Source organism: Antechinus flavipes, chromosome 4, assembly GCF_016432865.1.
Source record: "Antechinus flavipes isolate AdamAnt ecotype Samford, QLD, Australia chromosome 4, AdamAnt_v2, whole genome shotgun sequence".
Classification (NCBI taxonomy): domain Eukaryota; kingdom Metazoa; phylum Chordata; class Mammalia; order Dasyuromorphia; family Dasyuridae; genus Antechinus; species Antechinus flavipes.
In genome coordinates this window covers 240,064,928-240,082,803 of record NC_067401.1, presented here as the reverse complement: position 1 = coordinate 240,082,803, position 17,876 = coordinate 240,064,928, and the positions used below count along the sequence as shown (strand labels likewise).

At 34.1% G+C, this 17,876-nt stretch overlaps 1 protein-coding gene across 33 annotated transcripts in view; it reads right to left on the bottom strand.

The window, feature by feature from the left end:
• Positions 1-17,876, bottom strand: part of RIMS1 (regulating synaptic membrane exocytosis 1) — a 718,240-nt gene that overhangs the window by 332,518 nt on the left and 367,846 nt on the right. For all 33 annotated transcript variants that reach the window (XM_051997263.1, XM_051997264.1, XM_051997226.1 and 30 more), the window contains 2 exons: positions 9,678-10,015; positions 5,696-6,561 (listed from right to left, as the gene is read on the bottom strand). In XM_051997263.1, coding sequence (XP_051853223.1) covers positions 5,696-6,561; positions 9,678-10,015 — 1,204 coding nt within the window. Of the gene's footprint in view, positions 1-5,695; positions 6,562-9,677; positions 10,016-17,876 lie in introns of those variants that run through there.

Genomic DNA, 17,876 nt, shown 5'->3' with positions numbered 1-17,876 from the left:
AAAGTATTTGATAAAATCCAATATCCATTCCTATTAAAAATACTTGATAGTATAGAAATAAATGGACTTTTCCTTAAAATAACCAGCAGCATCTATTTAAAACCATCAGTAAGCATCATATATAATGGGGAAAAACTGCAACCATTCCCAATAAGATCAGGAGTGAAACAAGGTTGGCCACTATCACCATTACTATTCAATATTGTATTAGAAATGCTAGCTTTAGCAAAAAGAGTTGAGAAAGAGATTAAAGGAATTAGAGTAGGCAATGAGGAAACCAAATTATCACTCTTAGCTGATGATATGAGGGTATACTTAGAGAACCTCAGAAATTCTACTAAAAAGTTATTAGAAATAATCCACAACTTTAACAAAGTTGCAGGATATAAAATAAACCCACATAAATCATTAGCATTCTTATATATCACTAAAAAAATCCAACAGAGTTACAAAGAGAAATTCCCTTTAAAGTAACTACTGATAGTATAAAATACTTAGGAATCTATCTGCCAAGAGAAAATCAGAAACTTTATGAGCAAAACTACAAAACACTTTTCACACAAATTAAGTCTGATCTAACTAATTGGAAAAATATTAAATGCTCTTGGATAGGGTGAGTAAATATAATAAAGATAACAATACTACCTAAACTAATCTATTTGTTTAGTGCTATACCAATCAGACTCCCAAAAAATGATTTTAATGATCTAGAAAAAATAACAACAAAGTTCATATGGAAAAACAAAAGATCAAGAATTTCAAAGGAATTAATGAAAAAAAAATCAAATGAAGGTGGCTTAGCTGTACCAGATCTAACATTATATTATAGAGCTGCAGTTACCAAAAACATTTGGTATTAGCTAAGGAATAGATTCGTTGATCAGTGGAATAGATTAGGTTCGAAAGACAAAACAGTCAATAACTGTAGCAAGCTAGTGTTTGACAAACCCAAAGACCCCAGCTTTTGGGGTAAGAACTTACTGTTTGACAAAAATTGCTGGGAAAATTGGAAACTAGTATGGCAGAAACTAGGCATCAACCCACACTTAACACCGTACACCAAGATAAAGTCAAAATGGGTTCATGACCTAAACATAAAGAATGATAATATAAATAAATTAGAGGAACACAGAATAGTTTACCTTTCAGACCCGTGGAAGAGGAAGGAATTCATGACCAAAGAAAAACTAGAGATCATTACTGATCACAAAATAGAAAATTTTGATTATATCAAAATGAAGTTTTTGTACAAATAAAACTAAGGCAGACAAGATTAGAAGGGAAGCAATAAATTAGGAAAATATTTTTATAGTCAAAGGTTCTGATAAAGGACTCATTTCCAAAATAGATAGAGAATTGACTGTAATTTATAAGAAATCAAGCCATTCTCCAATTGATAAATAGTCAAAGGATGTGAACAGACAATTCTCAGCTGAAGAAATTTCTAGCCATATGAAAAGATGCTCCAAGTCATTATTAATCAGAGAAATGCAAATTAAGACAACTCTGAGATACTCAGACTGGCTAGAATGACAGGTAAAGATAATGCGGAATGTTGGAGGGGATGTGGGAAAACAGGGACACTAATACATTGTTGGTGGAATTGTGAATACATCCAACCATTCTGGAGAGCAATTTGGAACTATGCTCAAAAAGTTATCAAACTGTGCATACCCTTTGATCCAGCACTGTTACTACTGGGCTTATATCCCAAAGAGATCATAAAGAAGGGAAAGGGATCTGTATGTGCACGAATGCTTATGGCAGCCCTCTTTGTAGTGTCCAGAAACTGGAAACTGAGTAGCTGCCCATCAATTGGAGAATGGCTGAATAAATTGTGGTATATGAATATTATGGAATATTATTGCTCGGTAAGAAATGACCAACAGGATGATTTCAGAAAGGCCTGGAGAGACTTACACGAACTGATGCTGAGTGAAACGAGCAGGGCCAGGAGATCATTATATACATCAACAACAATACTATATGATGATCAATTCTGAAGGACCTGGCCATCCTCAGCAATGAGATGAACCAAATCAGTTCCAATGGAGTAGTAATGAACTGAACCAGCTATCCCCAGCCAAAGAATTCTGGAAGATGACTAAGAACCATTACATTGAATTCCCAATCCCTATATTTTCGCCTGCCTGCATTTTGGATTTCCTTCACAGGCTAATTGTACACTATTTCAAAGTCCAATTCTTTTTGTACAGCAAAATAACAGTTTAGTCATGTATACTTATTGTGTATCTGATTTATACTTTAATATATTTGACATCTACTGGTCATCCTGCCATCTAGGGGAGGGGGTGGGGGAAAGGAGGTGAAAAATTGGAACAAAAGGTTTGGCAATTATCAACGCTGTAAAATTACCCATACATATAGTTAAATAAAAAGCTATTTTTTTTTAAAAAGAAATATAACAGTAATGAATGAAAAATAATTATAGTAACTCATTCATTGACTAAAGAACATACCAGTTAACTGTTATAAAATACAATATATAAAATATATAGTTATAAAATATAATATATGATATATGAAAAAAAAACCTCAAAGTCTATCTGGTCCTAACTACTGCTGATAAAGAATGTCCTATACACAAATTATACCTACTGCCTTTCACCAGAAAGCTTTCAATAAAACGAAGCATGTAAACAGTTGAACCAAGGCTTTATGTATCTGGATAGGATAGCTCTCAATATTAGGAATTATATATTTTTTCTCCTTAACTTGAATTCCAATTGCATTTCTACAACTTTTCACACATTACTCCCAATGTTGTACTATGGGACTGAGAAGAATAAATTCTAGCATCTTTTCCACATTAAACCTCTTCAGAAGGTAACTTAAAAAGGAACAAATTGACTCCTGGTTCATAAGCGCTTTGCTGAATTTCTGCTCTTCATATGACTTCCAATAACATTATGATAAAATGTCTTTTCTCAACAAACATGTACTTCAACTAATATGACTTTTTTACATTTTGTGTATAGCTTCTTTCATATTAAGCACAAAGAGATTTGGTTTGGTGTGAGAGGAGTGAGGTTAATTTTATGAATTCACTTATTTAAATTCACTGTTAAACAATTTAGTTGCATTTAAAAATATAAGTATATACTACAGGAAAACATTTCAGTAAAGAATATAAAATATAAAACATTTCAGTAAGGAAGCATATGTTCTTCAACAAAAATGCAAAACTTAATTTTTTCTCATCTCAGTCAAAAATTTGGTCAGCCTGAGACAGCATTTTTTATTTGAAAAAAAATCATAAAACAACAATCAATCTAGAAAGAAACATCTAGTTCAAACACTCATTTTTCAGAGAAGAGAAAAGAAGCCCAGACTGAAGCCTACACAAAGTTACACATGGCAGAATCAGGCCTTGGAAATGGGTTTCCTATTTCTCAATCCAGTGCTAACTTACTTTTATGTGAAGAGAATAAAATACCATTCTGTTGTACCATTCATTAAAGGAAACATGCTTCTAAATGATATTTAAACATTTTCTAAATAAACAAAGCACCTAAATCCACACTCAATCACACATATTTAAAAGGTGAAAGTCCATTCCCAAAGATACTTCATCCTATTTCCTTTCATCAAATACTGCTTTAACTCATTTTTGTTTGTTTGTATTCTACAACTAGTTCCTCTAAGAAGAAAGCTTGTATTAATTTACTGTAGCCAGATCATTATCTCCTGTCAGTCCTTAAAACAAACAAAACCAATCAACCAATCAATTCCTTCCCACCATATTCCCTATAATATACATATATATATATACCTACATCTACCTATATCTATGTATATTTATTATTCATCTATATCTATATAGATATACAATGATAAAGATTTTGGGGGGTGTCAAGTGTATGAGAATCAATTGATAAAAATAAAGTCTTGATTTTGAAACTTTACAAGTAATTAAGGTATTGACCAATTAGCACATTTCTGATTTTACATATGCATATGAATGAAAATTCATATATATATAAACATTTATATGTATTATATGTATATATAAAAATCTGTATATGAATGTATATATATATATATGAAAATCAAGTTTGTGTATTAATGTGTGTTTATATGTAGAAAATTTTCTGCATCTGCTGCTGTTGTGAAAACACATCTATACACACAAAACACATACATATATTCACACATTCATGGGCATATGCACATGTGTTAAATGATGGGTTTTCAAATGCAAAAATATGTGTGCACACATGCATGCGCATGTGAAAACTCGCATGCATCTACATATGGAAGTATATATGGATTTTTGTGTTATATATGTATCACAAGTTTTCATATTCACGTATATGTGTACATACTTGTAGTTTTCATATATGTATTCAGATGCATAACATGTTTGTAACAGATTTCTATATATCTGTATACATATATACATGTATATATATATACAAATCTGTATACATGTATAAAATCCATGTGAATATGGAAATTAGAATCCACATATTCATATATATACATATTCACATGTGTCTATGTACAAGTAACATTTACATATTCCCATATATAACCATGTATGTGAATCCATGTGTGCATAGACATGAAGCATGTGTATGATTCCATGTATGTATGCAAAAATCCATGTAGTATGTATGTGTGTATATATATATTCCCTTTACATATATTCCATATATATAGTAGTGTGTAGATGTAAAGAACTGAAACTCTGAGCAACCAAGCACTTAAGGCTAATTACTTATTGGACAATACTCTCTTAGCATATGCTTGGAAAATGGCCCTTCCCATTATTCTTTGCTGGATTGATCTTTTGGTGTATACAGAAAATTGTAGGAGGGATGAGGGGGTGGAGTCACTTTTGTGGCGGCTGAGGAGAAGGGAGGTTGCGGAGAGCTTGTGTCCATTCCCTTCACTTCTACCCCTAAAGACCAAGAATAAAGACCAGGACTTTTGCTTATCCTGACTCCAGCTGATTCTAAGACATCCAGGGTGCTAACTCAGTCTTCATATGTATATATACACACACTACATGGATCATTCTTTAGGTGTTCAGTCATCTTTGTATCACAGTTTCCATAAGAATTTTTTTTCCATTAAAAACTTTTAATTCTTTTCTTGAGGCAATAATTTCCTTAAAGCTTTATGAGAAATATTCATTAGAATAATTTTGCCACATTAAACCTCTAAAGTCTATGCTTTTGTCTTGTTTAGAACATTTATCCCCTTCAGTCCATGGAAAATATAAGGAGCCTTCCCCAGTCAAAAGGAAGTGAATTAACATTCAATATTTTAAAGAGCTTAAATTTCAAGGCACTATAGGGGTAGTTAGGTGGTACAGTGGATAGAACATCAGCCCTGAAATCTGGAGAACCTGTTTCAAATCTGATCTCAGACACCTAACACTTCCTATCTGTGTGACCCTGGGAAAGTCACAACTCCAATTGCCTCAGGGGAAAAAAAAATAAATTCAAGGCACTGTGTTTGAGTTTGATAGATAACCACCTTGTAAATTTGGAACTTTTGGTGAGGTTTTCAAATTTGACTTGGAACCTGAGAGTGATTGTTGAGGATTGGAGTGAGAAGGTCGTTAAGAACCTAATTCCTGGAACAGAATGTCTTAAAACTAGACTATGAGAATAGTGCACATTCCCTACTTTCTCTCACATCACACCACAATAGATCTCTCACTTACCCTTTTCACTGACGCTTTCACTTTCTATTTCCACATCTTCACAGCTGGTATATTCAGGTGTGGAGGCACCTTCTTCCTCAGAGCTGCTGACAGACATCTGTCTTTTCTTTCCCCCTCTCTTAGATCTATAGGGCTTGGGCGGAGATGGCCGCACTGACTCTGACTGGTCAGAGCTCAGAGAGTCATTCCTCAGCATTGTTTCCATTTTCTCCCTCTTTGCTTTCCGGATAAGAATAGCAGAGCTGGGATCTAGGCGACTCTGCTTTTTGAAAGACTCTTGGCTCTTGGACTCAGGGTGTTCTGTTGGAACAGGGCCATGCCTGGGAGCTGGTGGGCTATGGTTAGTTAATTGTTTAGAAACAGATACTCTTACATCACCTGTTCTTTCTATGGAATATGACCTCTGAGTTTCCAAAAGGGATTTTCGATCCTGAGTTCCAGAGGGCTGGGCCCGTTTCCCTAACTTATTCTCCGGCACCTCTGATTCTTCCATCTCTGTGTGGGGCAAAGACACATCACTATGTCTCCTTTCATGGCGAGCTTTAGAGACTTTGGCATGCATGCGCATCTGCTGTTCTTCAGGGTGGGGCTTAACAGGATATCTTGCTAGATTAGGGTCACTGCGGTATCGAGTCTGATATTCTTCTTCTTTCCTTTGTTTCTCATCCTCCATACCTTTGCTCTCTTCATGCTTTTCTGGCAAATCCTGTGATCGGCCCTTCTCTAGTCTTCTTTCCCTCCTTTCCTTCCGGTCCCTTTCTTCCACAGGTCCCTCACCTGGCTGAAGGGAGGATTTTGGCACACGTTTACGCTCACTTTTCAGTCCTCCTTTACCATTCTGCTCAGCAGTCACTGAAGTTTTCTTCCTAAGAGAAATATAAGTAGTATAACAATGAAAAAAACAAATCACAAAAATTAGACGAGCACAAATATTTCTCCTTTAGGTCTGAAATACATGCATTCACGCCATGATGAACATTAAGATGTGATTCAATAAGTGAATATGATATCTAATTTTAGAAGTGGGTGATAGAGCCATGGTTAAAGCGTTAAAACAAATTGTTTTCCAGATATGGGTCAATTGCATCACTGTATTTCTTAGAATCATGTTTTATGGTTTTTATCATTGTGAATGACTTCAACATTTTGAAATTGTCTATGTGGATACAATAGAAAAAATAAGTAGCTGTCCAATGAGTCACATTTGGAAAGGATCCTTTATTGATTTCCCCAGCCACTTGAACCTTCTTTTCTAAGGTTACTAATCTATATCTTCTCTCTCTCTCTCATTAGCATGTAAGTCCTTGAAGATGGAAACTGATTTTATGTATTAACCTATTTTTCTAATAATTATGGGCTATCTGCAAGACACTAAAATATGAAGCAAAACAAACAAAAAACCCACCACTTTTTGCCAAGAGATATGAGTTAAGTAATATAATACAAAATGTACTAGGTTGGAAGTCAAGAAATTGGGGTTCTAACCCTGGTGTTGACACTAGCCATTTGTATGCATGTTGGCGAGTGCTGCTTATCATCAATGAAGCAAAGGAACTGTACCAGATAACAACTGAAGACTCTTCCATTTTAAATTTTTTTGATCCATGATAAAAAGAGGAGATATATTGACTCCTTCATTTCAAATGTGAACATCTCTATATTGCTATGTATGTCAACATGATAGCATTAACGATGTAAATTAACAAGGAAAATATAAACAAGGAATATTTTGATATAAAGGGTTTTCTGTCAGAAATATAATTTAGCATTAAGTCAGATAATTTCATATTGTATATATATATACAATATATATTCATATTGAATATATATTGAATATATATACATAATATTCATATTGTATATATATTATATATATATATACATATATATGTATATATATATATATATATATATATATATACAGAGAGAGAGAGAGAGAGAGACTTAAATCATGAAGATTTGAGACCAAACATCTCCTAGGACATTAGGTTTGGGATTATGGGCAAATATTCTTTCTTTCCTCTTCTCTGAAATAAGTATTATTATAGAACCTAACCCAGAGAGATCTTGTAAAATTAAAATAAGATAATTTATATAAAGTGCTTTGCAAGCATTAATTACTATATAAACATCACTTATTTTTATCCAGAATTATGATTTTAAGTACATAGGGACCTTTCAGATGAAAATCTCCCTTTTATTAGTTCAGGTCAGCACTTTTTATGCAACTTGTGGTTTTAGAGAGTTGCCTAATATCCCGAAAGGTCAAATGATTTGTCTAGAGTCATATAGCCAATATGTGTCACAGGGAGAACCTGAATTCTGATCTTGATTCTAAGGACTACCCTCTAGACACACATCCACTCATTTTTATTCATATTTCTTTATCATAACAATCAAATAACTTGGACACAATAATTAATCTCATTACACTTTAAGGAGGAAAAGAGAAAAGAATAAGTAGGAAAAAAATAAATAGTTCTCCACATTAATTTACTCAACCAAAAGAATAAAAACGTTCAAACTTTATAGTTTTTTCTCAGATAGTTTAGCCTTAACACACACTCTCTCTCTCTCTTTCTCTCTCTCTGTATATATATATGTACATTTTGCCTAGTTACATGTTAAAACGATTTTTATAATTTCCTTCTTTTTTAAGCTTCAAGTCCCAAATCTTTCCTTTCCTCTCCCTTTGCTCTTCCCTTCCCTCCTTTCTTGCCCTATTCTTGAGATAGCAAGCAATTTTCTTCCTTTTAAACATTACTTGGTATAGCTGCTGATAGAAGCTGGGTTTCCAGGATGAATCCATTAATATTCAAGTATTCCTATTCCATATTTTCCAGGTTCTTTATAGAATGTCAAAATTATCATATTGACATTCATAATATTATATCATAGCATCAGAGATCTGTTCAGATCTAAAATGAAGTGGGACATGTTGTCTCCATGTTTTTATCATAGCATGTTGAACTTACAGATAAAAGACCACCTTAGAGATCACTGTGTAATTTCTTTGCTAAAGGATGAGATTACTGGCAAACATGTCAATATCATTTGCCAGGGAGCATTTAGAATGATTGGGTCAGCATCACTGTCAAAATACATGATCCCTTACTCTTAATTCAGTGTTCTTTGTATCATACCTACCAAATATTTATAAGAGCTGCAAAAGAAGCAAAAATAAACAGAAGTTTATCAATATAATAATAACAATATGTAGCATTTCCATAAAGATTTAAGTTTTGTTAAGTGTTTTACATGTGTTAAATCATTTAATTTTTGCAGCATCTCTTTGAAAAATTGATGCTATTATTATCCCCATTTTACAAATTGGGAATTTGAGTCATGGTAAATTGAATTGACTTACGCTAGAGTCAGAGGGCCTGACTTCAACTCTGGTCTCAAGCACTTACTAGCTATGTGACCATGAGCAAGTAACTTAACCATTTTTGCCTCACTTTTCACATCTGTAAAATGAACTGAAGAAGGAAATGGCAAAGCACTCCTATGTCTTTGCCAAGAAAACCTCAAATAGGGTCACAAAGTGTTGGACATGACCAATAATTGAAAAAACAATAAATATGAAATGCAAGTTTTCAATCATATATACTCTGAGGTTAAATTCAGTTGAAAGAATATTGGCTTCAGAGTCAAAGGATCTGGGCTTAAATTTTACTTCTGACACCTTCTTGACTTTGGGTAAATCACTTAACCTGAAGCTCTTTCTCCTCATCTTCAAAATGAGGGACTTTTGAGATCTTTTTGATTCAGCTCTACAATTCTCTGATCATTTGTTCATAAAGTGGGCTAAAGTTTACCCATTTTTTCACTTTTATAGACAGTTTTTTTTGTTTTAGATGTGCAATGGTTTTTAATGATTACTACCTTGAACAAGTCAGATCCCCTAAATGGTGAGGATTTCTAATTATGCCCCTGCCATGGTCTCCAGAGAGAGGAAAGTAATAGTTCTGCTGACTATTACCTTTCTCGAGAGGGTTCACTTCTAGATCTGGATGAAACCTGTTTCTGTTCCAGACCCATGGCTTTCTGGGACAGTTCTGTTCCTTTGCTTCGCTCTGATGGGACCCCTGAAGGAGTGATTTCCTGGGAGGCTGCTGCTGTGCTTAAGGGGGTCTGAGATCTTGATCGTTCTTGTAGCCTCGCTTTTTTTTCTCTAGGCACCTCGGAACCTGCACCAGTAGCTGTGTCACTGAGTGTCCCGTCTTGACTTGGTGGTTGAGTTCCACTCCCAAAAAACCAAGCTCCAGACTTGGTTAAGATTTCTTGTTGCTTTCGACATAAATTGCATACCCACATAACCTGTTTAAAAAAGAAAGAACAAGATAGCATTCACTCTGAGAAATGTACTATGTGCAGGGGAAAAAAACATGCATTTAAGTAATAGTCTTATTTATCTGAGACTAATGTTTCACTGGTATATAGAGCTTTTGGAAGGAAATTCCTTTAACCAAAGAAGATCTAGTTATGTTTTTAGAATGTAGAGTACATGCAAGTAAGTATTATTTAATTTATTATATTTTCACCTCCATGGTGCCTTAATGAATGCACATTGATTGATTTATGAGCAATCTTAAACACTAAGTAGTCAAACTGACTTTTCCAGGATCACTTAGCCAATAATATAAAGGAAGAGCATGAATCCAGCATCTACTATACTACTACTCTGGGTGTATACGTGTGTGTATATCTTTTTCTCTGTCTCTATCTCTTTTTCTTTCTCTCTGTTTCTCTTGTCTCTTTCTCTCCCGCTCTGGCTGTGTGTGTGTGTGTGTGTGTTAGGAATTAAGAGATAAGCAGCATACTTCCTGAATAACATAATTTGATTTCAAGAGAAATTAAAAAGTTTTTTATCCACAAAAGCCCTTCTAAATTTCTTGAGAAAATGGATGTTCTCAAGTGGTACATACACTGTCTAGAGCCAATCTCCTGCCTAGATCTACTGGGCAAGTGTTTGATCCTTGGTTTACTAAAATGTAAAAGAAAGGAATTGGCTGAGATTATTTTTCAGACTCTTTCTATCTTCAAACATATTAGAATTTCTTCTTCATTCATTTCTATTCCCATAGGCTATTTCCTATGAATCGTGGGATTCATTAGCTTTAGACTATCATTATTAGGAAGAGACCCGATATTTGTTGGCTTGAGGCCGCTGGGTAGAATGGAATGGAATACTGGAACTGGAGTCGGAAAGACTATAATTTCAAATCCTGGCATCAGTCACTAATAAGATAGTATCCATCTAGACAATATTCCAACTGTCAAATAAGCTGCAGGGTTGGGAGCTATATGGTTTTAGGCTTGAGTAGATAAGTAAAGAGGTGAGACAATGGAAAAAGCACTGGGCCTAAAGTGACTGAAACTCAACAGTGAAACTTCAACTCCACTGTTGGAACTGAAATTCAAATCCAATTTCAGCAACTTACTAGTTATGTGACACTAGCTAAATTATATAATTGCCACCTGCCTTGGTTTTCTTATTTGTAAAATGGTGAAAATTGGGCATATTTACCAGGATTATTGTGAACATAGAATGAAATGGTATTTGTAATTCATCTTATTCGTCTTAAAGTTCTACCTAAATGCTAACTACTATTGTTTTTTTTAAACATTTATCTAATGCTTACTATGTGCCAAGTTATATGCCAGACACTGTGTAATTATGTTATCTGATCCTTAAAACTACCCTGGAAGGTAGGAAACATTATTATCCCTGTTTTATTAATGGGAAAACTGAGGCAAACAGAGATTAAGTATTTTTCCAAGGTCAAAAAACTAGTTAGTATGTGAGATCAAATTTGAACTCAGGTCTTCATTTGTTTGTCTAGAAACAGAAAGCTTCTACAACTTATTCTCTGTCAATAGGCAATTACCTCACTGAGTCTTAATTCCACATCTGTAAAATAAGAACATAAGATTAGGTATCTTCTGAGGTCCTTCAGAGCTCTAAAGCTTTAATTCTTTTCCTTTACATTAAACTTCCTTTTTTTTTTCCTAGAGTGTTAATGAAAGTCATAAAGTGTACCGGCTGACAGAGCCAATGGAGAAGTAAAGAAGATTTAGATTCAAGACCTGTATCTGAAATATACTGGTCATGTGATCTTAAGCAAGGACGTTAACCTCTCACCACTTTAGGAAATTAAGATTACAAGTTGAAGAGAAAGAACCAATCTGAATTGTTGATGCCCTTACTTGAGACTTCCTTATTTTTAAGAAATCCCAGGTCCACCCTCTATCACAAAAAAAAAAAATGTAGTTACATGAATAAAAAAAGTAACAGTGAATAAATCAAGAAGGCAATCTGCATAATCTTTTTTCCTTCAATTTTCCATTTTTCTAGTTTCTTCTTTTACCACAAGGAATGTTTTATAGTATGCAATATAATTTTCCAAGTAACTAATTAACAATGCAATAAACCTAAGGCACAACTTAGTCATATCTATCTACCTAAATTACAATCATTCCTTCAGAATACTTAATTAAGAAATAAACTAAAACTTTTTAAACCATCTTTCAGTAATCTTATACCTTCTTCCTCTTCTCAGAACAGGGAGGAATAAGTAAGTCTATGTATCTCTCTAGGTATAGATAGGAGGCTATTTGCCTTTCTACTTCAGTCACCTTGACCTGCATCATATTCAGCGAAGACTATGGCTGGATTAAGTGAGCATGCCAGGGCAACTACTGGCCCCGCACACAATGTCAGCTCCCACTCTCCCCATTCAGCAGTGCTGTCAATGGGCAAAGACTTCATGTGACAGAATTAATGTTCTTAGACTATATCAAATGCTTCTTCCAAAATCCAGCTTCATCACCATTGGAAACTGTACTGCTTTTCATAGAATAATAATAATTCATTTTCATATAGAGTTTTAATGTTTGCAAAACACTTTATATACATTATCTTGTTTGAGTCTTACAATAATCCTATGATGTAAGTGCAATTATTATCCACATTTTATTATCTATAAAACTGAGGATCAGAGACATCAAGTGTCTCACAATGGTCATACACCTAAGTATGTGAAGTAAACTTCAAATCCAGGTCTTTCTGATACCAAAATATATTGCCATTATACTCCACGGTCATATTTAAGCATTGCAATCATTTTCCTAATAATAAATGAGTTTATAAGGCCCTCAAAATTTGTCATCCTCTAGTAAGTGACAAGGTGATAAGTGATGATAAAGTTATCAATTCGAATCAAACAAAATTAATAGCATTAATTCAGTCATTCTTTTAAAACAATCTATTATATTTGCCTCAGAAGCTTACAGAGAATTATGTATAATGTTATAAATTTAAATGTATTTTGTAATATATATGCATCTACATATGTTTCTACACACATAGACATACAGATGTGCTTTTTTAAAGTTTTACCATCAATTCAAAACTTGAGATCCAAGTTTCCTAAATTTATTCTAGGACAATAAAATCCCAAAGGGAAAATAAAAATGGGATGATGGAGGTAATATATTAGCAAATGAAGAAAATAATGAAGACATTAAATCATAAAGAGTAGAATGTGATAAAAGAATAGGAATCCTAAAGCTAGGAGGGAAAGGCATGCATGTTATTTTAAACCTCCTTAAGAGGATAAGAAGAAAAGCTCAAATGAAGTGAAGAGGAAAAACAAAGATAGGAAAAAGTCATATTTTTTTTTAATTTAAAGTGTGTGTGTGTGTGTGTGTGTGTGTGTGTGTGTGTGTGTGCGTGTATCTTTGGAGATCTAGATGAACTATGATGTAGATTGTTGCTTTTTTATAGAAAACAAAATAAAAAAGACTGAGACCATAAGTAAATGGAAGCTAGCTGTTAGAATCAGAGTATTGCAAAAGCTTTATCTATCTTCCTCAGCTCTCTCTAATAAGGGAGAGGCTGGAAAAAGATCTAATTCAAAGACTATATATAATATACACACAGAAAGCCATAAAAAATATAAGCGTATTCTCATTTACTGAGATGTCCAACAAGATGAGCTGCTCATCTTGTAAAGCCTACATCATAATTTAGGATTTATAGAGTATAGCTGCTTCCGTTTAAATTGCTGACCAAATAAGGAAAAGATGGCTATTTCCCCCACTGTGTTACATATCATCAGCTCCTCTGCTTAATGAATTAAGGTCATTCAAAACTCTCAGTTGATTAAAATAGAGACACTGAGTGGGACTTTATCAGGACAAATATTCTCAGTCAAGGATTCTGAATAGAAGAAAGAAAGAGCACTCTCTGCTCAAAAGACCTAAGCATGCATGGGACAAGTCCAAGATGTATATACAACATGATAGATTTCTTGATATCTTGTTTCCTCTAGCAAACAAACAGTAGCAAGGGTGACAAGATTCCAGTAGCTAGAAGAAGTACACTTTTATACCTTTTGCATTATTTAAATAACTGTTGAACATTGTGATGTTTCATATTTTTGTTATTATAACAACAAAACTAAATATTCTTTAACTCATTGCTTTCACTAGTCCTTTCTGAAAAGCAAGTTTTAAATACAAATTTACTGAGAATGTATTTCTTTTCTAGGAATTTAGAGGCAAAATCATTACATACACACACACACACACACACACACACACACACACACACACACACACTTCTGTAGTTATCAAAATAGAGAAAAACTAGTAAAGAGAAACCTAAAAGATTCTGATAGGGAAATGGGGTTATGATTCTTTCTTAATGATTCATTCCTTTCTCTGCTATTAGGAAGTTATGATAATTTTCTAAATGTAATCAGGACTTGACATGTCAATAATTTGAAGATGTACAAAGTTTTTGCCAATGTGTTCCATATACTGTTTATAGTCACACGTCTATTTAGAAAATATTCCATAACAATGAATGGAAAATTATGTAATAAATATAAATTCAATTCTATTTTCAAATAAAATCTTGCCTTGATCTAATACTAGAAGGTATATGGACAAAAAATAATTGCAGTTATCTTAAAATGGTTATTGACCAAAATATGTTTGAAATGAGCCTTCAATAATATAAGTTCATTACTTTCTTACACAGATTTAAGTATAAATAATCACATAGATCCAAACATCTCATCTTATATTGTTATGATTAGAAATATATTTTAAAATGGCTAAGAAGTCTAGTCATTTTTTTCTGTTTAAATAAAACATAAGCATACACAATTTTTACATCATGAAAATCTCATTTTGTGAAAACTGTATATCTGAAATCAGTCTTCTCATTCTCACATAGAAATCACATGCAAAAAAGATCAAACCCACAAAAGACCAAGAAATTATTCACATAGACTATAAAATAAAACATACATGAGATTTTGTCACACTCTTTCAAACACCACCCACATGGAAGGAGACAAGCATGATACTCACAGAGAAGCTAGTTTATCACATCTATTTAGTATTCTCTTTATAGTTTTTACCTATTATTGGCTAGGGTTTGCCTTAAGCCATACTCATTCCAAAGGGATTGCTTGACAAAGGTCTTTCTGGAAGAGTTGAAAAGCAGCTGAGGTGACAATTATTTCGACAAGAAGACTGTTGATCGAAAACCATTTTGGGAGAAGTATGTGGAGCAAGCCGTTTAGCAGCCTGCAGGAATTACATCCTGATTGAATATCCTGGGATGTGTTCCAAACTAATCTAAACTAAAGCAGGTCTGCGTAATAACTTATCTTAACAATCCACAGATGTTAGGCAGCCCAGCACACACAGTGATGAAAGATTACAGTGAGTGAATATGGCTCCTGCAGCAAGCCATGCATTAGTAAAATAAAATAAATAAATAAAATAATTGAAGTTTGTCTTCTAAATTTTAACTCTATTATTTGTTGGTTTGGGGGAGTTGTTATTTTTTTGTTTGTGTTTTTGTTTTCCCTTCTGTCTTTCCCCAAAAGCATGGAATTTGGAGCCAAAGGAGTTGGGTTCAGATTTTGCCTCTTACATGTATATACAGTAGGATCATAGATATATCATATGATTTCTCTGAACCATAGATTTATCATTTGTAAAAGAGAAGGCTAGATTAAATGGTCTTTGGTTTCCCTTCCAGTTGTAGATCTATAATCAAATAATGTCATCTGCAAGAGAAACCATTCAAGAAACCTACAGGAAATTTAAACATGGCAATTATCACATGCTATTCATATGTACAATGAGCCCATAAAGGAAAAAGCATGTGTTTTACTGAAATGTGCTTCTCATATGGCAAAAGATGGGTAAAAGTGCAACACAGTATAAAATTTTGAAGCATTTCTTTCTTTCCCTTGGCAAATGTAGAAGGCTCATTCACATGTTTTGGAGATTGAATAGTATAATGTAAAGAACACTGGACAGTGAATCAGAGAACCTCAATTCTCCTTCCAACTTTGAAACTACTTAGAAAGATCACTTCATCTCACTGAAATTCCATCATCTTTAAAATAATGTTAGGATTAAAAAGTCTCTAAGATTTACTCCAGCTTTATTCTTGTTTGTTGTGCAGTCAATTCATTTATGTCTGACACTTTGTGACCTCACAAAGGATTTTCTTAGCAAAGATACTGGAATGGTTTGCCATTTCCTACTCTAGTTCTATTTCCAGATGAAGAAACTGAGGCAAACAGTGTTGTGACTTACCCAGGGTCACATAGCTAGTACATGTCTGAGACCAATTTGAACTCAACTTTCTGACTCGAGGCTCAGTGTTCCATCCTCTTAGGAATCTAGTTGGCCTAAAGATATCTTATAACCCTGGTTAAATCTCTGTGCTTCTTCTTTTTTTTTTTTTTTTTCATGTATAAAATCAGTGAATTGGATTTGATGGTCTTAAGGTTCTTTTTAGCTTTAAATCTCTGATCCTATGTGTATTGGCACTAAATAAATATTAAGGGAATTTTGTGAATGAAGTTTTACAGACTATAGCATTTTTCCTATAAGTCCATAAATTTATAGGTGTATCTTCTTCATATAAATAGCATTGAATATTCAATGCTAAATATAATTGAAAGTTATAGGAGTATAGATTTAGAGCTGGAGGGAAACTTAGAAGTCATCTAATCTGTTCCTTTCATTTTGTAAACAAGAAAAGGAAGGAAGGAAATAAACATTAATTCAGCACCTGCAATGTGCCAGATACTTTGCAATATTATATTGTAATGGGCTGAGGCTTGAGAGACAGCCCGAGTGGTCACTGAATTCCTTACACAAGCATTTGCTATTATGGGTGGTGCCACAAGCAATAAAAACAGACAATGGCCCTGCATATGCCTCCAAACATTTTGCACACTTTTGTGCACAGTATAAGATTTTACATACCACTGGCATACCCTTTAATCCTCAAGGACTGGCAATAGTAGAGAGGAAAAACAGGGACATTAAGACGCTGCTCCAAAAACAAAAGAAAGGGGGAGCCACAGGTAACCCTAGAGAACTACTAAATCTAACCCTTTATACTATTAACTTCTTGATTTTTGACAAAGATGCACTGGCTCCGGCAGACAGGTTTTATAACTCACCGGAAGGGCAATGTCCAGTGCGAGCAGCTTCACTATCTTTAGAAAATCATCAGGTGATGTGGAAAGACCCAGAAAGTGGTGAATGGAAGGGATCAGATAGGCTAATGGCTTGGGGGAGAGGGTTTGCTTGTATCTCTACAGGTAAGGAAGGAATCAAATGGGTGCCAATGAGCGGTATTCACCTTGTCCATCGCAGAGAGACAGAGAAGACCCTTGAAACGAAGAAGACCCAAGAAATATCAGGTGGTTCTGTTGATGGTTGTGCTCACCATTGAAAGAGCGTGGCAGTTATGGTGTTTGAGTCCATATAGAAAATTGTTGGACTTCAAAACCCTCAGGAATCATTGGGTTCTCTGAGACATGATAAGATTCTTGTAGGACTTGAAAACCCTCAGGAATCATTGGATTCTCTGAGACATAAGACTTGAAAGCTCTCAGGAATCATTGGATTTTCTGAGAAATGATAAGACTCTTACAAGACTTCAAAATCTGCTGGAATCATTGGATTCCCTAACATATAAAAAGACTTTTGCAGGACTTCAAAAACTTGGGGGGAATCATTGCATTCCCTGATATGTGAAGCAATGGACAATAGATTGGTTTTGGACTATCTCTTGGCTGCTGAAGAAGGCGTATGTGTGACTGCTGTTTATATACTTTCCTTCTAGGACTCC